General features: G+C 52.4%; 1 protein-coding gene across 3 annotated transcripts; it reads left to right on the top strand.

The window, feature by feature from the left end:
• Positions 1-350: 350 nt before the first annotated feature.
• On the top strand, positions 351-21,922 carry LOC140897667 (butyrophilin subfamily 1 member A1). 3 transcript variants are annotated; one of them, XM_073310571.2, is made up of 10 exons: positions 358-481; positions 6,952-7,082; positions 7,958-8,299; positions 9,376-9,657; positions 10,882-10,998; positions 13,846-13,866; positions 15,111-15,131; positions 15,214-15,240; positions 15,902-15,979; positions 20,579-21,922. In XM_073310571.2, the coding sequence occupies exons 2-10, from the start codon at positions 7,001-7,003 to the stop codon at positions 20,674-20,676; spliced, it is 1,068 nt and encodes a 355-aa protein (XP_073166672.1). In that variant the 5' UTR covers positions 358-481; positions 6,952-7,000; the 3' UTR covers positions 20,677-21,922. The 3 variants fall into 3 exon arrangements, with proteins under 3 accessions (XP_073166671.1, XP_073166672.1, XP_073166669.1); XM_073310570.1 differs by lacking the exon at positions 20,579-21,922 and having other exon boundaries at positions 351-422; positions 15,902-17,190; XM_073310568.1 differs by lacking the exon at positions 20,579-21,922 and having other exon boundaries at positions 15,902-17,190.
• Positions 21,923-23,859: the final 1,937 nt, after the last annotated feature.

The raw sequence follows: 23,859 nt of genomic DNA, 5'->3' as shown, positions 1-23,859 counted from the left end.
TAGAAGGTTCTCCCTGGCAAATGAGCCCAGGGTGTCAAGCTTCTCCCATAGGGCCAAGACATATTGTATGATGTTACTGGCCCAAGATGGTTGTTCTTCCCACATGTTTTGAATGCTGGGATCCACACTAACGCAGGTCATTGTGTCTTTGCTTTTTTCACTGTAGTATCTGAACACCTCTTACCAAAAGGTGTGTTCACTCACCACACCCCCTGTGGGGCAGGGAGCGTGCACTGTCCGCACAGAGCATTCAGGGACCTTGCCCAAGGTGATCCAGGCAGTCTGTGGCAGAGACTCAAAATGCGGGGAAATAGCCACTGGGGGGCAGCAGAGGCTAAGGAAAGCGAAAGCGAAAGTTACATTTGTAACCAGAGGGGAACCGCCCCAGGAACTGCAGTGGGGTTGCTCCTGATCTGTGCGAGGTGAGTGCGGGAGAACCAGCCCCAGGGACTCCAGTGGGGTTACTCCTGATTTACACCAGGTGAGTGCGGGAGAACCAGCCCCAAGGACTCCAGTGGGTTACTCCTCATTTAAACTGGGGGGAGCGAGAGAGGAGGGCAGGACTGCCACGGCCCAGTTGCGTTCCACCCCTGAGGGCATTTGCTGAGGCTGGAGCCCACTTTCAGGACAGGCTCAGCAGGTGCATATGATGGGAAATCCTCCACCCGGTTCACAGGGATGGAAGACAACTGGCTGAACTGGGAGTCCTGGGCCCTCGGAGTGGCTGCAGACAATAATCGCCCCAGAGCTAGGCCTGGCCAAGAGTGGCAGTGGGGGACTGGGCGCACCCTCTCACGCACTAGGGGATCAGCTCCACTGCACTGCCAGGGGCTGCAGGTGCCGAGAGGGACTCCTGGATCACTCCTGATACTGTCTGTGCATCCCATACACCCGTCTGTCTGTCTGTGAATCCCATACACCCTGTCTGTGCATCCTATACTCCCCTCTGCCTATGCATCCCATACAACCATCTTTCTGTATGTGAATCCCAAACACCCCTCTATCTGTGCATTTGAAACACCCCTCTCTCTCTGCATCCCAAACACCCCCCTGTCCATCTTTACATCCCATACACCCTGTCCCTGTTTGTTAATTGAATACACCCCTCTGTCCATCTGTTCATCCCATACACCCCTCTGTCTGTCTGTGCATCCCAGACACCCTCTGTCAGTCTGTGCATCCCATGCACCGAGTCCCTGTCTGTGCATCGAATACACCCCTCTCTCTGTGCATTCCATACAACCCTCTGTCTGTGCATACCAAACATTCTCTGTCTGTATGTATATCCTATCCAACCCTCTATCCATCTGTGCATTCCATACACCCCTCTGTCTGCATGTATATCCCATACAACCCTCTGTATGACTGTGCATCCCAGATACCCCTCTGTCCATCTGCACGTCCCATACACCCTGTCCCTGTCTCTGTATCGAATACACCCCCCGTCTGTGCATCCCATACACCCTCTGCCTCTCTGTGCATCCCATACACCCCTCTGTCTGTCTGTACATCCCATATTCCCCTCCATCTGTGCATCCCATACTCCCCTCTGCCTATGCATCCCATACAACCCTCTTTCTGTCTGTGCATCCCAAACACCCCTCTGTCTGTGCATCTGAAACTCCCCTCTGTCTGTGCATCCCAAACACCCCCCTGTCCATCTTTACACCCCATACACCCTGTCCCTGTCTGTTAATTGAATACACCCCTCTGTCTGTGCATCCCATACACCCTCTATCTGTCTGTGCATCCCAGATACCCTCTGTCGGTCTGTACATCCCGTGCACCTAGTTCCTGTCTGTGCATCGAATACACCCCTCTCTCTGTGCATTCCATACAACCCTCTGTCTGTGCATACCAAACATCCTCTGTCTGTATGTATATCCTATCCAACCCTGTATCCGTCTGTGCATCCCATACGCCCTCTCTCTGTGCATCCCATATGACCTCTCTCTGTGCATCCCATACACCCCTCTGTCTGCATGTATATCCCATACACTCTTTCCCTGTCTCTGCACTGAATACACCCCCGTCTGTGCATCCCATACACCCTCTATCTGTCTGTGCATCCTATACACTCTATGTCTGTCTGTGCATCCCATACAACTCTCTGTCTGTCTGTGCATCCCAGACATCCTCTCTCTGTCTTTATATCTCATACACCTTCTGCCTCTCTGTGTATCCCATATGCCCTCTGTCTGTGCATCCCTTACACCCATTTGTCCGTCTGTACATCCTATACACCCTCTTCCTGTCTCTGCATCCCATACACCCCTCTGCCTGTCTGTGCATCCCATACACCGTCTTTCTGTCTGTACATCCCAAACACCCTCTGTCCGTCTGTTCATCCCACACACACCCCTGTCTGTGCATCCCAAACATTCCTCTGTCTGTGCATCCCATACACCAGTTTGTCCGTCTTTACATCCAATACACCCTGTCCCTGTCTGTGCATTGAATACACCCCTCTGTCTGTGCACCATCTACACCCCTATGTCTGTCCGTGCATCCCATACTCCCCGCTGTCTGTGCATCACATATACCCTTCTGTCTGTCTGCACATCCCTCTGTTTGTCTGTGCATCCCATACACGCTCTTCCTGCCTGTGCATCCCATACAGCCTGTGTGTGTCTTTACAGCCCATGCACCCCTCTGTCTTTCTGTTCATCCCATATACCCCCGTGTTTGTCTGTGCATCTGAAACACCCCTTCTGTGCTTCCCATACACCCTTTGTCTATTTGTGCATCCCAAACACCCCTCTGCCTGTCCGTGCATCCCAAACACCCATCTGCCTGTCCGTGCATCCCAAACACCCCTCTGCCTGTCTGCGCATCCCAAACACCCCTCTGCCTGTCTGCGCATCCCAAACACCCTCTGCCTGTCTGCGCATCCCAAACACCCCTCTGCCTGTCTGCGCATCCCAAACACCCTCTGCCTGTCTGCACATCCCAAACACCCTCTGCCTGTCTGCACATCCCAAACACCCCTCTGTCTGTCTGTGCATCCCAAACACCCTCTGTCTAACTTGCATCCCGTACAACCTCTGTCCATCTGCGTATCCCATACACCTCTCTGTCTGTGCATCCCACTCACCAATCTGTCTGTCTGTTCATCCCATACAACCTCTCTCTGTCTGTCTATGCATCCCATACACCCCTCTACCTCTCTGTGCATCCCATGCACCCTCTGCCTGTCTGTGCAACCCTATATTCACCTCTGTGTCTGTCTGTTCATCCCACAGATACTCAGCCTTCACGATACCACGCTCTGCCCACACAAGGGTTGAGAATCATGGCCCCAAACACAGCCCCACACAGCAGATTTGTTCTATCCATGGCTCCTGGGCCCCGTGTGCCTTCAAAACTCTGCAGCCACTCCAGCACAAAAGGCCGTCCAGCATCAGGCCTGGCTTAGCCCTTCCTGAAATCTGGGCACGCTGACAGGCCATGCGGTGGGGCTGGTTCGGGAGCCAGAATTTCCTTTCCATGGGGAATTCTGACAGGCTGAATAATGTTTCTGATCTAAACTGGTGTGACACCCCCCATTTCTCCCCTGCCCCAAAATCCCCATGAAATGAAAATTCTGCAAAATCTCGATGTGGGACTGTTGAAATATTTTGTTTCGTTCATCATTTCTTTTCTATACAAATGCCTGCATTTGGGATGTAAACTGGTTCATTTCAACCTTATTGTTTCAATTTGTTTCATTTAGAGTGTCCTATTGTATATTAAATTGACTATTATAAATATTGTTAGATTTATTATGATATGTATACTATGGTCTAGATTATATTATATTGACTAATATATAGTGCATATTACATTGATTATTATAATAAATGCTAAGTAGGCTCAGAAGGATTTGATTTGTAACTGTAAATGTCAGTAAACGTCGATTCACTAAACACACACACACTTATGAAAAAATATTTCCCTCGATGATACTGGAAATTTGCAGATAGGCAAAATAAGAATACTGCTGCTTGAGAACTTATTAGAGTTATTTAAACATGCTTACTTTGTATGTTTTGCCAAGTGATGTGAACAGTTTGTGTTTTACCAGTTATAAAGTGTTCACTTGCTATATCTCAGTGCCTACTGTCGTTAAATAATTATCTGACCCCGTCCCCAATAATTTCCCATTGCTGTGAAAATTAAAATAAATAAAAATGGGGAAAAATGTTTAAACCCATGATTTGGCACAACTGTGAAAAGTTAAATCGATAAAAACTGAAAAAAAATGCTTAAAAGGAACTTTGATTTCATCCATCGAAATTATAAAAGCAAAAATTGAATTGTCCCAAGCCTATATAAGTATTATTTTATAATATATTACATTTATTAATCTGTATATGATATACATTATTAAATACTGTGCATTATATGGAATATTAAATAATATATATTTGATTTCAGACTTTAATGTGATAAAAGTCATAGTGAAATTAATTGAAACAAAACATTTCCAAGGCAGTATTTGACATGTTGACGTAGAATCATAGAATCATAGAATATCAGGGTTGGAAGGGACCTCAGGAGGTCATCTAGTCCAACCCCATGCTCAAAGCAGGACCAATCCCCAATTAAATCATCCCAGCCAGGGCTTTGTCAAGCCTGACCTTAAAAACTTCTAAGGAAGGAGATTCTACCACCTCCCTAGGTAACGCATTCCAGTGTTTCACCACCCTCCTAGTGAAAAAGTTTTTCCTAATATCCAACCTAAACCTCCCCCACTGCAACTTGAGACCATTACTCCTTGTCCTGTCCTCTTCTACCACTGAGAATAGTCTAGAACCATCCTCTCTGGAACCACCTCTCAGGTAGTTGAAAGCAGCTATCAAATCCCCCCTCATTCTTCTCTTCTGCAGACTAAACAATCCCAGTTCCCTCAGCCTCTCCTCATAAGTCATGTGTTCCAGACCCCTAATCATTTTTGTTGCCCTTCGCTGGACTCTCTCCAATTTATCCACATCCTTCTTGTAGTGTGGGGCCCAAAACTGGACACAGTACTCCAGATGAGGCCTCACCAATGTCGAATAGAGGGGGACGATCACGTCCCTCGATCTGCTCGCTATGCCCCTACTTATACATCCCAAAATGCCATTGGCCTTCTTGGCAACAAGGGCACACTGCTGACTCATATCCAGCTTCTCATCCACTGTCACCCCTAGGTCCTTTTCCGCAGAACTGCTGCCTAGCCATTCGGTCCCTAGTCTGTAGCTGTGCATTGGGTTCTTCCGTCCTAAGTGCAGGACCCTGCACTTATCCTTATTGAACCTCATCAGATTTCTTTTGGCCCAATCCTCCAATTTGTCTAGGTCCCTGTGTATCCTATCCCTGCCCTCCAGCGTATCTACCACTCCTCCCAGTTTAGTATCATCCGCAAATTTGCTGAGAGTGCAATCCACACCATCCTCCAGATCATTTATGAAGATATTGAACAAAACCGGCCCCAGGACCGACCCCTGGGGCACTCCACTTGATACCGGCTGCCAACTAGACATGGAGCCATTGATCACTACCCATTGAGCCCGACAATCTAGCCAACTTTCTACCCACCTTATAGTGCATTTATCCAGCCCATACTTCTTTAACATGCTGACAAGAATACTGTGGGAGACCGTGTCAAAAGCTTTGCTAAAGTCAAGAAACAGTACATCCACTGCTTTCCCTTCATCCACAGAACCAGTAATCTCATCATAGAAGGTGATTAGATTAGTCAGGCATGACCTTCCCTTGGTGAATCCATGCTGACTGTTCCTGATCACTTTCCTCTCATGTAAGTGCTTCAGGATTGATTCTTTGAGGACCTGCTCCATGATTTTTCCGGGGACTGAGGTGAGGCTGACTGGCCTGTAGTTCCCAGGATCCTCCTTCTTCCCTTTTTTAAAGATTGGCACTACATTAGCCTTTTTCCAGTCATTCGGGACTTCCCCCGTTCACCACGAGTTTTCAAAGATAATGGCCAATGGCTCTGCAATCACAGCCGCCAATTCCTTTAGCACTCTCAGATGCAACTCGTCCAGCCCATGGACTTGTGCACGTCCAGCTTTTCTAAATAGTCCCTAACCACCTCTTTCTCCACAGAGGGCTGGCCATCTATTCCCCCATGCTGTGCTGCCTAGTGCAGTAGTCTGGGAGCTGACCTTGTTCGTGAAGACAGAGGCAAAAAAAGCATTGAGTACATTAGCTTTTTCCACATCCTCCGTCACTAGGTTGCCTCCCTCATTCATTAAGGGGCCCACACTTTCCTTGGCTTTCTTCTTGTTGCCAACATACCTGAAGAAACCCTTCTTGTTACTCTTGACATCTCTAGCTAGCTGCAGCTCCAGGTGCGATTTGGCCCTCCTGATTTCATTCCTACATGCCCGAGCAATATCTTTATACTCTTCCCTGGTCATATGTCCAACCTTCCACTTCTTGTAAGCTTCTTTTTTATGTTTAAGATCCGCTAGGATTTCACCGTTAAACCAACGTTCCTGCAAAATATTTCAGTTATGATTAAACTGCTTTTTTCTATGGAAAAGGCGTCCCTCCCCACAAACTTCCCACCCACTTTTCCGCTCAGGCCCCTGATTCCTTTCTGCTTCTTTGAAACATGCAGCCCGTAGTCCCAGACATGCTGCCTGCCCAGCACGGCTGTCCAGCATCCCCCAGCATGTAAGTGGACTGTGGGGTTTGACCCCCCCGGCCTTCATTGCTCGTAGCAGGAGCCTCATTTGCTGGAGCTGAAGGAGTAGCTCCTCCAGGTGGTGGCAATAGCAGGCTATTATCCTATTCCATGAAGCGGAGCCCAAAGGGACACATGCCCAGTGCTTGTGTGGGATCCCCGTGCAGCAGCTTTCCCTTGTGGGATGAACTGCCCTCCTGGTTCCCACTGGCACAAGAAGGAGGTCTTTGGGTGAGCAGCTATTCCCCTTCTCATCCCTTGTCTCCTTGGTTTCCCTTTAGTTCATTGGCTTCTGTCCAGCCCTGAGGCCAGGAAGAGCCGCCCTGCCAGATGCTGGGAGCCCGTCGCCCACACTGCAGTGCTGCCCTGCTCTCAGCCATCCTCCTCCTGCACGTTCAGGCTGCAGCGACCGGTAAGGAGGCTTTGTCCTTAACAGTGCTGGGTGGTCACAGGGCCCCAGCTGGCTCTCACGTATGGCGGGGACAGTCTGGGGTGACTGCCCTGGTAATGCACCAGGCTCGGGGGTAAGAGCGCAGGATCTAGTGCTCACTCATATGCACAGTAACATGTGACAAATGGAGTCTCTGTCCATCCCTCCTCCCATCCCCCCCACATCCATCCCCATACACACCCCTCTATCCATCCCCCACATTCATCCCCATATACACTCCTCTATCCACCCACATCCATCCATCTCTCCATCCATCCACCCACATCCATCTCCATACATACCTCTCCATCCATCCCCCCACATCCATCCCCATACACACCCCACCATCCATCCCCCACATCCATCCCCATAGACACACCCCACATCCATTCCCATATATACCCCTCTATCTACCCACATCCATCCATCTATCCATCCATCCACCCATCCATCTCCCCACATCCATCCCCATACACCCCTCCATCCATCTCCCAACATCCATCCCCATACACACAAGCCTCCATCCATCCCCATACACACCCCTCTATCCATCCACCCGCATCCATCCCCCCATCAATCCCCCCACATCCATCCCCATACACACCCCTCCATCCATCCACTCCTTCATTTCCCATACACACACCCCTTCACCTTGGCCTCCACATACACACCATCCCTCCCTCCCTGCCTCCTTCCCCCCACTCTACCCCTCCCCCTCTTGCTCACAGCTCTCCCTGAGCCCCTCTCTCCAGGATCCGCTGGGGTGGCAGGTCTGGGGTCTGAGTTGTGTGAGAGGCAAAACCACTTCCCGCCAGTCCCCTCTGACCCCAGGCTTGTCTCTCTGCCCCTTTCCCCAGTGAGTTTCCAGGTTCTGGTTCCCGCCGGTCCCCTCTCTGCTCCACTGGGGGGCACCGTGCTGCTGCCCTGCCACCTCTCCCCCGCACTCAGTGCCCAGGCCATGCAGGTGAAATGGAGCCGGCCCCAGCTAGGCCAGGATGTCCACGTGTACCTGCCGGACGGGAGCGAGGTGCAGGGTGAGAGGTACCGGGGCAGGGCAGAGCTCCTGCGGGATGGGATCCAGAGTGGTAGCCTGGCCCTGCGGATCTGGAACCTCACCCTGCGGGACGAAGGACACTACCTCTGTGACTTCCAGTCTGACACCTACTTCAGCGTTGCTGCGTTGGAGCTCCGCCTGATGAGTGAGTGATCCTGGGGTGGGGAGAGCCGGATTCAGCCTGCGCAGCTCTGTGATAGGGAGGGGTGGCTGGCGGTGGGGACCTTCCCACGCAGCCTGCTGCAGTCACAGGCCAGAAAACTTCCCCCAGTGACTCCTCCGTCCAGCCCAGAGCAGAGTCTGTGGGGCAGAGACATCCAGGCTGCATGTAAGGACCCCGAGGTATGTGGGCTCCACCACAGCCCAGCAGAGCCTCCTTCCATAGAGGACGCGCTGCAATGGCAGATATGTGCCCCCTATTTCCAGTGTGGATGTCTCAGCTCCAGTGCCCAGTCATCGGCTCACCCTCTCCTTGTGTCTGAGGAGCCTTCTACCCTGAGAAACTCTTCCTTGGGTAGAGCCCAGCAAGAGAAGTGTTGTAAGCCACGGGAGGTAACAGTCCCGTTCTCTGTGGCGCTGGTGAGGTATCAGCTGGAGGCCTGTGTCCAGTTCAGGGCGCCGCAAAACCGTGGACAAGCTGGGGAGAGACCAGAGGAGAGCAACAAAACAATCAAAGATTTAGAAATCCAGCCCTAGGAGGAAAGGTTGAAAGAACAGGGCATGTCTGATCTTCAGAAGAGAAGACCGAGGGGGACCTGATAACAGCCTTCAGATACGTGAAGGGCTGTTACAAAGAGGACAGGGATCAAGTGTTAGCCATGGCCACTGAAGGTAGGACAAGAAGTAATGGGCTTAATCTGTAGCAAGGGAGATTAAGGTGAGATATTAGGGAAAACTTTGTAACTCTAAGGGGAGTTAAGCTCTGAACCAGGCTCCAAGGGAGGCTGCGGAAACCCCATCACTGGAGAGTTGTAAGAACAGTTGGACAAACACCTGTCAGGGATGGTCAAGGTTTGCTTGGTTCTGTCTCAGCGCAGGGGGCTGGACATGATGACCTCTCAAGATACTATCCAGCCCTACATTTCTGTGACTCTAAGTCTTCTCTTGGGTAAACTAACTTACACAGGGGTGAGCGAGAGGGGAACCAGGCCCTGGTGTGACCAGAAGGAATGAGGAGAGAATGAAATCAAGGGAGAATTCCTGTTGATTTGTTTCCCCCAGACTCTGGCTCGGATCCTCTCCTCCACGTCAGTGTGTACAAGGACAAGGGGGTCTCGGTCACATGTCTCTCTGCAGGGTGGTACCCGGAGCCCAATGTGCTCTGGAGAAACAGCCATAAAAAAATCCTGAGTCCCGAGTCCGAACAGAAACTGCGAAGTGACAATGGCTTATTCAACGTCTCCAGCACCATGGTGATGACCAAGAGCTCGGATCCAGCACTGACCTGCGCCCTCAGCCCTGGCTTGCCCGGCCCAGAGAAAGTATCGGCCATTTTCATTTCCGGTGAGCTGCTGATGGAACAAGGAAACACAGAGCTGGAGCCAGATCTCCACTGGTGGAGAATGGCATTTATAGATAGTGAGAACTTTATGGCAGGGGCAATCTCTTACTGCGTATCAGTGCAGCGCCTGGCACAACAGGGCCTTGATCTCGGTCGCTGTGTGTCTGGGCAGCATCTGGCATGACGGGGCCCCGATCTTGGTCGCTGTGTGTCTGGGCAGTGCTTGGCGTGACAGGGCCCTGATCTTGGTCACTGTGTGTCTGGGCAGCGCCCAGCACAACAGGACCCTGAGCTCAGTTAGGCTGCTGGAGCCCTGGGACCCTCATCTATCATGCTGACCACTGTTGTCTCATTGTTCCATTGTATTCCACATCTGTCTTATCCATCTGTTTTGTCCTGTCTTATTCTTAGATTGTCAGCTGTTGGGGTAGAGACCGTCTTTTGGTTCCCGAGTTTGTCCAGCCCCTAGCACAGGAGGTTCCTGGTCCATGGCTAGGGACCCGAGGTCATATGAATAATAAATAATAATAGTGGAATATCCTGATTAGAGCTGGCTTGAAAATGTTCAAGGCAGATGCATTTTTGTTGGAAGCAAACTTTTACTGGGAATGTGTCTATTTCAACCAGATATTTGACTGGAATTAGTCAAATCGAATCATTTCAACATTCTCATTTTGTTCCAAAAATGTCAAAATGTTTCATTTCAGCGTCATCCTTTGGATTCAGTTTGTTTGGACTTTGATATTATATTGGCATATTCATACTCTACTAGATTAGAGTATATTTATATATTTTATATTAAACCCATAGGATATATTTGTATTTAATAGTTTGTATTGTAACCTTTTGACATTACCAAAACCAAAATGGTTTGACGTCATTGAAATGAAACATTCTGAGGGCTCAGAACTGGATTTTTTAAAATTTTCTTTCCGACATTTCACCGTCCATTCCAACCAGGAACACCATCAAATTTTGATATATCGAAATTTCCGGTGGAATGGAAAGTCCATTTTCCAATCAGTTTGCCGATATTTCTAATGTTAACAAACAATCTCAGGGAATAAATATTAACAAAAAAACTGATTCCGGCCTTTTCTGTCTATCACAAAGGAGCTAAAAGGGTCCCACCATCTGTTACTAGGTTTGTTAATTATTTTGTGTCACATCTGCATGGGGCAGAAGGGGTCATGAGAGTTAACCTGTGTTCTTCTCTTCCCCTGCAGACACTTTCTTCCCCAGAGTTTCCTCTTGGCGGGTCCCCCTCTATCTCATCCTGACGATATGCGTTTGCTTCCTCCCCTTGGCTTCCCTCTACCTATGGAGGATTCACAAAGAGAAAGGTAAAGCCTCCTGTTTAACCCCTTTGCCACCAGAAAGAAAGAAACGAGACATCCTTCAATAGATCTGCAGGTCCTTGGTGCTGTAGACCACATAGATCCTTGGATGCTCACATGATTTGACCCTCCCTCTTTCTACCTGGGCATATTTTTCCCATTGCCGGTAATTCATGTTAAGAGAGGAAAAGAAATTAATCTTCACTTGGGTGTCAAATGTTATAACGTTTCCCAGCCCTTCCGTTATCAGTATTTTCCTTGTGTGTACCCAAAGGCACTGACTTTTGTTTTTGTTGGTGGATGCTCCACCCCCTCTCTGCCCTGAGGACCCGCCCCCACTCTGTCCCACCTCCAAGACCCCCCGCCCCCCCGTTCCTCTTCATACCTTCCCCCGAGCACCTCCTGCCCACTCGTCTCCACCATCCCCTAAGTCCCCCTGCCTGTTCCTCTCCACCCCCTCCCCCAAGTGTCCCCCTGGCCACCCAGCCACTGCTTGCTCCTCTCCGCCCCTGAGCACTTCCCACACACGCTCGCTCATCTCTTCCCCTTCCCCGAATGTCCACCCATCTGCTACTCGCTCCTCTCCGCCCCCTCCCCCAAGCGCTTCCCACCCACTCCTCTCCGCCCCCTCCCCCTAGTGACCCCCTGCCCGCCCACCCACCGCTCGCTCCTCTCCGCCCCTGAGCGCCTCCCGCTTGCGCTGGCTACTCTCCGCCCCGCCCCCTAATGTCAGCCCACCTGCCGCTCGCTCCTCTCCGCCCCTCCCCCGAGCACCTCCCACCCACTCCTCTCCACCCCCTCCCTCGAGTATCCGCCAGCCTGCTGCTCACTCCTCTCCACCCGCAAGTGCCTCCTGCCCACTCTTCTCCGCCCCCTCCCCCGACTGTCCCCCTGCCCACCCGCCACTCTCTCTTCTCCACCCCCAAGAGCCTCCAGCCTATGCCCGCTCCTCTCCACCTCCTCCCCCGTGTCCCCCCATCCACCCACCACCGCTCACTCCTCTCAGCCTCCAAGTGCCTCCTCTCTGCCCCCTCCCCGGAGTGCTTCCCCCCTGCCACCCACACGGTGCTCCTCCTTTCCATCCCTGAGTATCTCCCACCCGCGCTCACTCCTCTCCGCCCCCCTCCCCCGAGAGTCTCCAGCCCACTCCTCTCTGCCCCCTCCCCTGAGTATCCCTCTGTCCACTCACCCACCGCTCGCTCCTCTCCACCCCTGAGCACCTCCCACCCACTCCTCTCCACCCCCTCCACCGAGTGTCCCCCTGCCCTCCTGCCACTTGCTCCTCTCCACCCCCAAGTGCCTGCTGCCCGCGCTCGCTCCTCTCCACCCCTCCCCAAGTGTCCCCCTGCCCGCCCACCCACTGCTCGCTCCTCTCCGCCCCGAGTACCTCCTGCCCGCGCTCGCTCCTCTCCGCCCCTCCCCAAGTGTCCCCCTGCCCGCCCACCCACTGCTCGCTCCTCTCCGCCCCGAGTACCTCCTGCCCACGCTCACTCCACTCCGCCCCGAGTACCTCCTGCCCACGCTCACTCCTCTCCGCCCCTCCCCCAAATGTCCCCCTGCCCGCCCACCCACTGCTCGCTCCTCTCCGCCCCTCCCCAAGTGTCCCCCTGCCCGCCCACCCACTGCTCACTCCACTCTGCCCCGAGTACCTCCTGCCCACGCTCACTCCTCTCCGCCCCTCCCCAAGTGTCCCCCTGCCCACCCACCCGCTGCTCGCTCCTCTCCACCCCCGAGTGCCTCCCACCTGCGTTCACTCCTCTCCGCCCCTCCCCAAGTGTCCCCCTGCCCGCCCACCCACTGCTCGCTCCTCTCCGCCCTGAGTATCTCCTGCCCACGCTCACTCCTCTCCGCCCCTCCCCCAAGTGTCCCCCTGCCCACCCACCCACTGCTCGCTCCTCTCCGCCCCTCCCCAAGTGTCCCCCTGCCTGCCCACCACTTGCTCCTCTCCACCCCCAAGTGCCTCCTGCCTGCACTCGCTCCTCTCCGCCCCTCCCAAGTGTCCGCCCACCCGCCGCTCGCTCCTCTCCGCCCCCTACCCCGAGCACCTTTTGTTTCCCCCACATCCACCCACCACCGCTCACTCCTCTCTGCCCCTAAGCACTTCCTGCTCACTCCTTTCCATCCCCTCCCCTGAGTATTTCCTGCCTGCCACTCACTCCTCTCCACCCCGAGTGCCTCCCACCTGCGTTCACTCCTCTCCACCCCCCTCCCCTGAGCGTCCCCGCCATCCACCCACCCACTGCTCGCTCCTCTCCACCCCGAGTGCCTCCCACCTGCATTCACTCCTCTCCGCCCCTCCCCAAGTGTCCCCCTGCCCACCCACCCACTGCTCGCTCCTCTTCACCCCCAAGTGCCTCCCACCCACACTCGCTCCTTTCCGCCCCTCCCCCGAGTGTCAGCCCGCCTGCCTACCGCCACTCACTCCTCTCCGCCCCCAAATGCCTCCCGCCCACGCCTGTCTGCTCTCCTGCCATGAGGGCAAGTGACGGGGGGAGAGTGCGGAGGGGAGCGAGTGGGGAGGCAGGAAGAGGTGCAGCACAGGCGGGGCCACGGGGGAAGAGACCAAGTGGGGGGCAGGGCCTTGGGGTGGAGTGCGGGTGGGGCCTCAGGGCAGGGCCACGGTCTGTGGGTATATTTTTTTTCCGTGGGCGCTTGAGCCCCGGAGCACCCCCAGTCATCACCTATGTGCGTACCACAGTAGCCTCTAGATACCCCTCCTGAGATCTGTGCCCCCTTGTGTCGGGCGCTGCACAGACACCCCGGAAGAGATGGTCCCTGCTGTCTTGAGAGTTAACAGCACCCTCAGGTGGCCAGTGCCCTGTCGGTGAATGTGTTTCTCCGTTTGTTTTACAGGTGCCATGTACACACTGCTAAGTAAGTTTCTTCTTCACTGTCAGCCATTCCAGGGGGTTGGGCCGCGTTAGCTCAGACTGGGTAATGACTCCTTTGAATCAGGCTCCACCCGGCGAGGTTTCTGGTGGCACCGGCGCAAGTGGCTCGGGGAAGGCAAAAGCCCTAGAAAATCTGGGGCTGGGGTATTACACCCAGAGAGGCAGTGAGTGGGTCCCCTAGGGCAGGGGCGGGCAAACTTTTTGGCCTGAGGGCCGCATCAGGTTTCTAAAATTGTATGGAGGGTCAGTTAGGGGAGGCTGTGCCTCCCCAAACAGCCAGGCATGGCCCGGCCCCCACCCTCTATCTGACCACCCCCTCTGCTTCTCGCCCCCTGACGGCCCCCCGGGACTTCTGCCCCATCCAACCCTCCCATTCTCTGACGGCCCCCGGGGACCCCTGCCCCATCCACACACCCCCGGTCTCTGTCCCCTGTCCATCCCCGGACCTCCCGCCCCATTCAACCCCCCCTCTCCTTCCTGACTGCCCCCTGGGACCCCTGTCCCATCCAACCACCCCTTTTCCCTGACCGATCCCGGACCCCCCACCCCTAACTGTCCCCCACCGCCCCATGCAACCCCCCCTCCTTCCTGACTGCCACCCCTGGGACCCCTGCCTATCCACCCCCCATGCTCCCTGTCCCCTGACCACCCCCGGAACCCCTGTCTCTGACTGCCCCCCGCCGCCCCATCCAACCCCTCCTCTCCTTCCTGACTGCCCCCCCTGGAACCCCTGTTCCCCGCCTTCTGACCGCCCTGACCCCATCCACACCCCCAGCCCCTGACCAACCCCCGAATTCCCCTGCCCTCTATCCAACCCCCCACCCCCCAGCTCCCTGCCCCCTTACTGTGCTGCACAGGAGCACCGATGGCTGGCGGCACGGCTGCACCAGGACAGGCAGCGACGCTGCGCAGCACAGGTACAGACTAACACAGCTACCCCCTGATACTTCCTGATGTGATCCGCGTGGATTTTTCCTCTCAGAACTGCCTTGAATTTCAAGTATACAAAAATAAGTTCAAAAAGGCTCGAATCCGGAACTGAAGGTTTTGTTTGGGTCGAGGAGGTTCTTCTGATGGGACAAGGGAGGTGGGCAGACCTTGGCTGCCCCGGGTATCTCTGAGCATTGGTTCTCCCAGCGGGGTGGGTTTAATGCTGGGCCCAGAGCGAGAAATGAACAGGTTTGGAACCCAGGCCCCTGATAACGTGCTGTCTCTTTGTGTCCACAGAGGGAAGCCACGGTAGACCAAGTGAGTGTGGATTTGATCTCTAGACTATATGTAACTTAGCTAGGCAGCTCTGCCCTGGCCTAATGTTCTCTTCTCATTTCAGGTTGGAAAGAAGCATTTCTCAAAGCCGGTAAATCCAAAATGGAGAGTTAAGTCTAGCAGGATATGGGTGGGCAACTAGGAGTCAGGACTCCTGGGTTCTAAGATTGGCTGTGGGAGGGGAGAGGAGTCTAGTAGTTAAGAAAAAGTGGGGGCTGGGAATCAGGACTCCTGGGCTCCATCCCCAACTCTGGGAGGGAAGTGGGGTCTAGTGGGTTATGGGTGGGCAACTGGGAGTCAGGACTCCTGGGTTCTATCCCCAACTCTGGGAGGGAAGTGGGGTCTAGTGGGTTATGGGTGGGCAACTGGGAGTCAGGACTCCTGGGCTCTATCCCCAACTCTGGGAGGGGAGTGGGGTCTAGTGGGTTATGGGTGGGCAGCTGGGAGTCAGGACTCCTGGGTTCTAACATTGGCCATGGGAGGGGGGAGGTGTCTAATAGATATGGGAAAGTGGGGGCTGGGAGTCAGGACTCCTGGGTTCTGTCCCAGCTCTGGGAGGGGCATGGAGAGTCGTGGTTTAAGCAGGGTGCACCGTGCTCCTAGGCGATGTTTCTCCCTGACTCCCAGCTTTTGCTGGAGTTTTGCTTTAAAACGTCTCATTCTCCAGCTGTACCAATTTAAGTCTTTGAAATGAGCAAACTGCCTTCCCTGAAACTGTCCCCACCCCCCGTCCCGCATCTGTCTGTCTCTAGCGGACGTGACCCTGGACCCAAGAACAGCTCACCCCAGTCTGGAGCTGTCTGCAGACAGGAAAAGCCTAAAGAACATAGGTACAAGACAATCACTGCCTAATGGCCTGGGGAGATTCGACGTTTACTCGTGTGTGCTGGGCTCCGATGGCTATGAGTTGGGGACACATTACTGGGATGTGGAGGTGGCCAGCACAGGGGGCTGGGCTCTGGGTGTCACCAGGGAGTCTGTCAGCAGGAAGGGATGGTTCAATTTCAGCCCCAAGCAAGGCACGTGGGCCATCCAGCTCTCCAGGGGCCAATACCGGGTAGTCACTGCAGAATGGAGCCCACTGGACCTGCTGCAGAGCCCTGGCAAGATCAGAGTGTATCTGGACTATGAAGGAGGGGTTGTGTGCTTCTATGATTCTGACACCATGGCCCCCCTCCATGCCTTCACTGCCCTCTTTACGGGGAAGATCTACCCATTCTTCTGGGTCTGGTCTGTAGGGACCTCCCTTAGACTATGTTCCTGAGCCTCTCCCAGCCAGATCTCTGCACATGCAAACCTGCCAATGCATCACACCAGCCACCACAATTGGGGTGGGGGGGGAAGACGCATGTTGTGTCAGTATGGGCTGTTGGCCATGTTTTATTAGTGAGGATCCCTTGCTGAAAGGCAGTTTTCACACTATATGAATGGAAATAAACCTGTTCTTCAAAAAAGAAAAGCAAATTTCATCACACGCAAATTTCATCACACACACAAGGTAACATCCCCCTCTGACAAAGTGGAAATCGTCTGTGATATTTTTATGACACCTTTTTGTACTTCAGTTTCCCCTCCATGTTGCATTGTTACCCAGTGGGGGAAAAAGGCTATTTGCTCTCAGGGCAGGCTAAGAGACATAGGTGTGGGTATCGCCCGGCTGTCTGGGCCTCAGTCCACATACCAGTGGAGTATCTGGGAAGACCATGGCAAATCCAATCACCAGGACATTGGCACCTACCATCCAAGGACCCAGAGGGAGATGGATTCCGTCTCTGCAGGGAGCTGAGCAACATCCACCAGCTGGAGAACAGAGGACTGAAGAGTGGGGAGGTGTGGGTATAAGTTGGCTGCTCACCTGATGTCTGACTAAAGAGGTCAGAGGGGAGACAAATGGAACTTGACCATGGGGGTTCACTACAGCTTGGCTGGGCTCTTGGCTGACCAGAAAGGTCTATGCTTTAATGTTCAGTTCTCTGTGCTAGCCTAAGGACTTCTTAGGCTGTGTCCAGCTGACCAATAAACCCGACTTCTTTGGACAATGCTATGTGAGTGTCACTGCAAATCCTGGCTGAGGTGCATGAGTCCCTGAAGCATGGACAAGTCTCTACCACAGGGCTGGATCCAGTCCACCAGCTGTTTTAATCCGGGCCTCGATCTCCCACTGTGGTGCGGGGTCTGAGGCTTGTCGCACTCCAGCCAGTGAGCAGGGTCGGGGGCTGCTCCACACAGCTTCCAGAAGCAGCAGCATGGCCCCCCTCCAGCTCCTATGTGTAGAGGCAGTCAGGAGGCTCCACTCTTAATACTGCCCCCGCCCCAAGTGCTGCCCCCTGCAGCTCCTGTTGGCTGGGAACCACAACCAATGGGAGCTTCAGGGGCAGTGCCTGCGGACAGGGCAGTATGCAGAGCTGCCTAGCCATGCCTCTGGGTAGGAGCCAGAGAAGGAACATGCTGCTGCTTCCGGGAGCCGCTTGAGGTAAGCGCTGCCCAGTGCCTGCACCCCTGAGCCTCTCCCCGTGCCACAACCCCCTGCCCCAGCCCTGATCCCCCTCCCACCCTCCATACCCCTCGATCCCAGCCCAGAGAACCCTCCAAACCCCTCATCTCCAACCCCACCCCAGAGCCCGCACCCCTTGTACCCAACTCTCTGTCCCAGCCCTGAGCCCCCTCCCACACTCCAAACCCCTTGGCCCTACCCCAGCCACATGAATTTTGTTATCTGCACCAATATGGAGGTGATGTGTCACACATCACCTTCATATTGGTGCACATAACAAAATTCATTCCACACATGGCTGGGAAAAATTAGCGGGAATGCTGGCCAGGTGCCCAGGTAACGGGATTCAGTACCCAGACTGCAGCGGGTCTGCACTCAGTTTCTCTCTTCTTTTTGCTGCTCTGTCACTTTTCCAAAGCTGGAGAAGTTTGGTACAGAATTGACAAAGATAAAGAACACCCCTGCCGCCCAGCTATTACGTGATTATATTTATGGCTGTGTTTGTAGCATGGCAGTGCCTAGGAGCCCCTGACACAGACCAGACCCTGTGATGCTAGATGCTGTCTGCAAAAAGACAGTGGAAAGATAATCAAAGAAAGTTTTAAGTGAGTCGTTTGGGCTCTTACATTCAGTGGCAAGAGAGGTGGTGAAACCTGGGAAGAACCACCCCCCCAAAAGTCTAAAATATTTTACAAACCCAAATGAAAACCGCCATTCAACACAACAGGAAAAGGGCTTCATTCCAAAATTCCCCATGGAAAACATCAACGACGACACCTTTTTGGGTGGGTTGAAACATTCCCAGTCATGGGTTGTACTAGCCCAGCCATGGAGTGAGGCCCACCAAGGGACATCTACACTGGAATAAAAGACCCACGGCTGGCCCAGAGCAGCTGACTCACACTTGTGGGGCTCAGGCTGTGGAGCTAAAAGTTGCTGTGTAGACGTTCAGGCGGGGGCTGGAGCCTGGCCCCTGGGACCATGCAAGCAGGGAGGATCCCAGAGCCAGGACGCCAATCCAAGCCTGAACATCTACACAGCAACGTTTAACCTCCAAAGCCAAGCCCTGTGAGCCTGACTCAGCTGACCCAGGCCAGCTTCAGCCATGCAGTGGGGCTTGTATTCCAATGTAGCTGAAGTCAATGGGGCTACAGCCGGTGTCAGTGGGCTATAGCTCCATTGGAGTCATGGGGCCAGATCCCCAGCTGGGGTCATAAAATCAGAGAACTGGAAGGAACCTCGAGAGGTCATCCAGTCCCCTGCACCCATGGCAGGACTAAATATGATCTAGACCAGTGGTTCCCAAACTTGTTCCGCCACTTGTGCAGGGAAAGCCCCCGGCGGGCCCAGCTGGTTTGTTTACCTGCTGCATCCGCAGGTTCGAGCGATCACGGCTCCCTGCGGATGCAGCAGGTAAACAAATGGGCCCGGCCCACCGGGGGCTTTCCCTGCACAAGTGGCGGAACAAGTTTGGGAACCACTGATCTAGACCATCCCTGACAGGTGTTTGTCCAACCTGCTCTTAAAAATCCCCAATGATGGAGACTCCACAGCCTCCCTAGGCAATTTATTCCAGTGCTTAACCACCCTGACAGTCGCTGCAATTTAAGCCCATTGGTTCTTGTCCTATTCTCAGAGGTTAAGAACAATTTTTCTCCTTCCTCCTTGTAACAACCTTTTATGTACTTCAAAACTGTTATCATGTCCCCTCTCAGTCTTCTCTTCTCCAGACTAAAGAAATCCAATTTTTTCAATCTTCCCTCATAGGTCATGTTTACCTATGTTTCATCATTTTTGTTCTCTGGACTTTCTCCAATTTGTCCACATCTTTCCTGAAATGTGGTGCCCAGAACTGGACACAATACTCCAGTTGAGGCCTAATCAGCGCGGAGTAGAACGGAAGAATTACTTCTCATATCTTGCTTACAATACTCCTGATAATGATGTTTGCCTTTTTTGCAACAGCATTTACACTGTTGACTTATATTTAGCTTGTGATCCACTATGACCCCCAGATCCCTTTCTGCAGTACTCCTTCCTAGGCAGTCATTTCCCATTTTGTATGTGTGCAAATGATTGTTCCTTCCTAAATTGAGTACTTCGCATTTGTCCTTAATGAATTTCATTCTATTTACTTCAGACCATTTCTCCAGTTTGTCCAGATCATTTTGAATTTTAATCCTATCCTCCAAAGCACTTGCAACCCATCCCAGCTTGGTATTGTCTGCAAACTTTATAAGTGTACTCTCTATGCCATTATCTAAATCATTTATGAAGATATTGAACAGAACCGGACCCAGAACTGATCCCTGCGGGACCCCACTCATTATGCTTTTCCAGCATGACTGTGAACCACGGATAACTACTTTCTGGGAACGATTTTCCAAACAGTTATGCACCCACCTTGTCGTAGCTCCATCTAGGTTGTATTTCCCTAGTTTGTTTATGAGAAGGTTATGAGAGACAGTACCAAAAGCCTTACTAAAGTCAAGATATACCACTTCTACCGCTTCCCCCCTATCCACAAGGCTTGTTACCCTCTCAAAGAAAGCTATCAGGTTGGTTTGACATGATTTGTTCTTGACAAATCCATGATAACTGTTATTTATCACCTTTTTATCTTCTAGGTGTTTGCAAATTGATTGCTTAATTATTTGCTCCATTATCTTTCCGATTGCAGAAGTTAAGCTGACTGGTCTGTAATTCCCCAGGTTGTCCTTATTTCCCATTTTATAGATGGACATTATATTTGCCCTTTTCCAGTCTTCTGGAATGTCTCCCATCTTCCATGACTTTTCAAAGATAATTGCTAATGGCTCAGATATCGCCTCAGTCAGCTCCTTGAGTATTCTAGGATGCATTTCATCAGGCCCTGGTGATTTGAAGGCATCTAACTTGTCTAAGTAACTTTTGACTTGTTCTTTCTCTATTTTAGACTCTGATCAATGGACCGTAGCTCCATTGGAATCAATGGGGCCAGATCCCCAGCTGGGGACAATCAGCGTCACTCCACTGGAGTCAGCATCCCTCTGATCAGAGCTTCCAAGCTTGCTCTGTAAGTGAGCTGGAGCTTGCTAGCTAGCAGCCGTCTCCTTCCCACAACCCTCCACCATCCCAGCCCTGCCCCAAGATTGCCACCAAGAGAGCGAGATACCATGCCCATTGCTGCAGCAAAGGCTCAAAATTCCACTGGGCAGGGGCCGTCGGGATCCAATCCCAAGGGGGCGGTGCTGCCCGTGCCCCTGCTCCAGAGGCAGCCCACAGGGAATGGAGCTGAGAGTGTGGTGGTGCTTTGCAGGACAGTGGGAAAGGTAGGTGCATCCAGCACTATAGCGCCTGCCTTGAGGATATTGACCGGGGTCCCGGAGGGGAGAGAAATTGCCCCAGGGCTAAAACCTAGTACAAGATCTAGTCTCCATTTACATTCACTGCCCTGATACCTCCAATCTGCCCATCTAATTTGGGAGTACTCAGAAATCCCCTTTCCCTGGGCCCGCCAGAGGACCCCAAGATAATGAGTGATGCCCAAGACTGACTGCTCCCAGCCAGGAGACGGGTCGGTGGAAATGGAAGGGGGAGACATTCAAAATGCAGCCTGAGCAGATGGGGTGGCTGGCTCTCACTTTTCCCTCCTATTTCTGACATCTCCGACTCAAGGAATATTTCCAACACTCCTCTGAACAACATACTAATCCACAGAGACCTTCCTACCAACACTACAAAAAGAAGGATTCTGGGTGGACTCCTCCTGAAGGTTGAAACAACAGATTGGACTTCTACATAGAGTGCTTCCAGCGACGTGCACAGGCTGAAATAATGGAAAAGCAGCATCACTTGCCCCACAACCTCAGCTGTGCAGAATACAATGCCATCCACAGCCTCAGAAACAACTCTGACATCATAATCAAAAAGGCTGACAAAGGAGGTGCTGTTGTCATCATGAATAGGTCGGAATATGAACAAGAGGCTACTCGGCAGCTCTCCAACACCACTTTCTACAAGCCATTACCCTCTGATCCCACTGAGGGTTACCAAAAGAAACTACAGAATTTGCTCAAGATACTCCCTGAAAAAGCACAAGATCAAATCCGCACAGACACACCCCTGGAACCCCGACGTGGGATATTCTATCTACTACCCAAGATCCATAAACCTGGAAATCCTGGGCGCCCCATCATCTCAGGCATTGGCACCCTGACAGTAGGATTGTCTGGCTATGTAGACTCCCTCCTCAGGCCCTACGCTACCAGCACTCCCAGCTATCTTCGAGACACCACTGACTTCCTGAGGAAACTACGATCCATCGGTGATCTTCCTGAAAATACCATCCTGGCCACTATGGATGTAGAAGCCCTCTACACCAACATTCCACACAAAGATGGACTACAAGCCGTCAGGAACACTATCCCCGATAATGTCACGGCAAACCTGGTGGCTGAACTTTGTGACTTTGTCCTCACCCATAACTATTTCACATTTGGAGACAATGTATACCTTCAAATCAGCGGCACTGCTATGGGTACCTGCATGGCCCCACAGTATGACAACATTTTTATGGCTGACTTAGTACAACGCTTCCTCAGCTCTCGTCCCCTAATACCCCTACTCTACTTGCACTATATTGATGACATCTTCATCATCTGGACCCATGGAAAAGAAGCCCTTGAGGAATTCCACCATGATTTCAACAATTTCCATCCCACTATCAACCTCAGCCTGGACCAGTCCACACAAGAGATCCACTTCCTGGACACTACTATGCTAATAAGCGATGGTCACATAAACACCACCCTATACCGGAAACCTACTGACCGCTATTCCTACCTACATGCCTCCAGCTTTCACCCAGACCACACCACACGGTCCATCATCTACAGCCAAGCTCTATGATAGAAGCGCATTTGCTCCAACCCCTCAGACAGAGACAAACACCTACAAGTTCTCTATCAAGCATTCTTACAACTACAATACACACCTGCTGAAGTGAAGAAACAGATTGACAGAGCCAGAAGAGTACCCAGAAGTCACCTACTGCAGGACAGGCCCAACAAAGAAAATAACAGAACGCCACTAGCCATCACCTTCAGCCCCCAACTAAAACCTCTCCAACGCATTATCAAGGATCTACAACCTATCCTGAAGGACGCCCCATCACTCTCACAAGTCTTTGGAGACAGGCCAGTCCTTGCGTACAGACAGCCCCCCAACCTGAAGCAAATACTCACCGGCAACTACTACCACACAACAGAACCACTAACCCAGGAATCTATCCTTGCAACAAAGCCCATTGCCAACTGTGCCCACATATCTATTCAGGGGACACCATCACAGAGCCTAATCACATCAGCCACACTATCAGAAGCTCGTTCACCTGCACATCTACCAATGTGATATATGCCATCATGTGCCAGCAATGCCCCTCTGCCATGTACATTGGTCAAACTGGACAGTCTCTACGTAAAAGAATAAATGGACACAAATCAGATGTCAAGAATTATAATATTCAGTCAGAGAATCTCTCTGGTCACGCGATTACAGACATGAAAGTTGCGATATTACAACAGAAAAACTTCAAAACCAGACTCCAATCAGAGACTGCTGAATTGGAATTCATTTGCAAATTGGATACAATTAACTTAGGCTTGAATAGAGACTGGGAGTGGCTAAGTCATTATGCAAGGTAACCTATTTCCCCTTGTTTTTTCCTACCCCCTTCCCCCTCCCACCCTTCCTCAGACGTTCTTGTTAAACCCTGGATTTGTGCTGGAAATGGCCCACCTTGATTATCATACACATTGTAAGGAGAAAAGGAGGACTTGTGGCACCTTAGAGACTAACCAATTTATTTGAGCATGAGCTTTCGTGAGCTAGAGACGCTGTCTCATGCTGGGGAGCGAGGAAGGAATTAACCCACATGGGTGGTTTATCCTGCTAGAGCCCCGTCACCGGGCTGTTACAGCTGCCACTGCACAGCTGGCACTGTTGGAAACTAGACACCAGGCTGGCTGGACCCACTGATCTGTTCTGTGGAAGCGGAGGGTGAGATACCAGCTGGCTGGACCCACTGATCTAATGTGGGGTGGCAAGGGGGGCGGTACCAGACTGTGGGTCTGACCTAGGGTTGCCAACAGTCCCTTATTACAAGGGGCGCCCCTTACTTCGTCATCTCTGTAAAAGAAGACCGGCAGTTGCCAGCGCTGCAGAAAGCAGCAAGAA

This window comes from Lepidochelys kempii, chromosome 14 (assembly GCF_965140285.1).
Source record: "Lepidochelys kempii isolate rLepKem1 chromosome 14, rLepKem1.hap1, whole genome shotgun sequence".
NCBI lineage: Eukaryota > Metazoa > Chordata > Testudines > Cheloniidae > Lepidochelys > Lepidochelys kempii.
Note: the sequence above shows the minus strand (reverse complement) of the source record. Positions and strands in the feature narration are given on the sequence as shown.

What these genes read in the sequence shown, in the direction of transcription:
- LOC140897667 (XM_073310570.1), top strand. Translation starts at nt 7,001, where the DNA reads ATGCTGGGAGCCCGTCGCCCACACTGCAGTGCTGCCCTGCTCTCAGCC. An exon ending in CGTTCAGGCTGCAGCGACCG is followed by an intron (nt 7,083 to 7,957) that starts GTAAGGAGGCTT and finishes CCCTTTCCCCAG; the next exon opens with TGAGTTTCCAGGTTCTGGTT. An exon ending in AGAAGCATTTCTCAAAGCCG is followed by an intron (nt 15,241 to 15,901) that starts GTAAATCCAAAA and finishes GTCTGTCTCTAG; the next exon opens with CGGACGTGACCCTGGACCCA.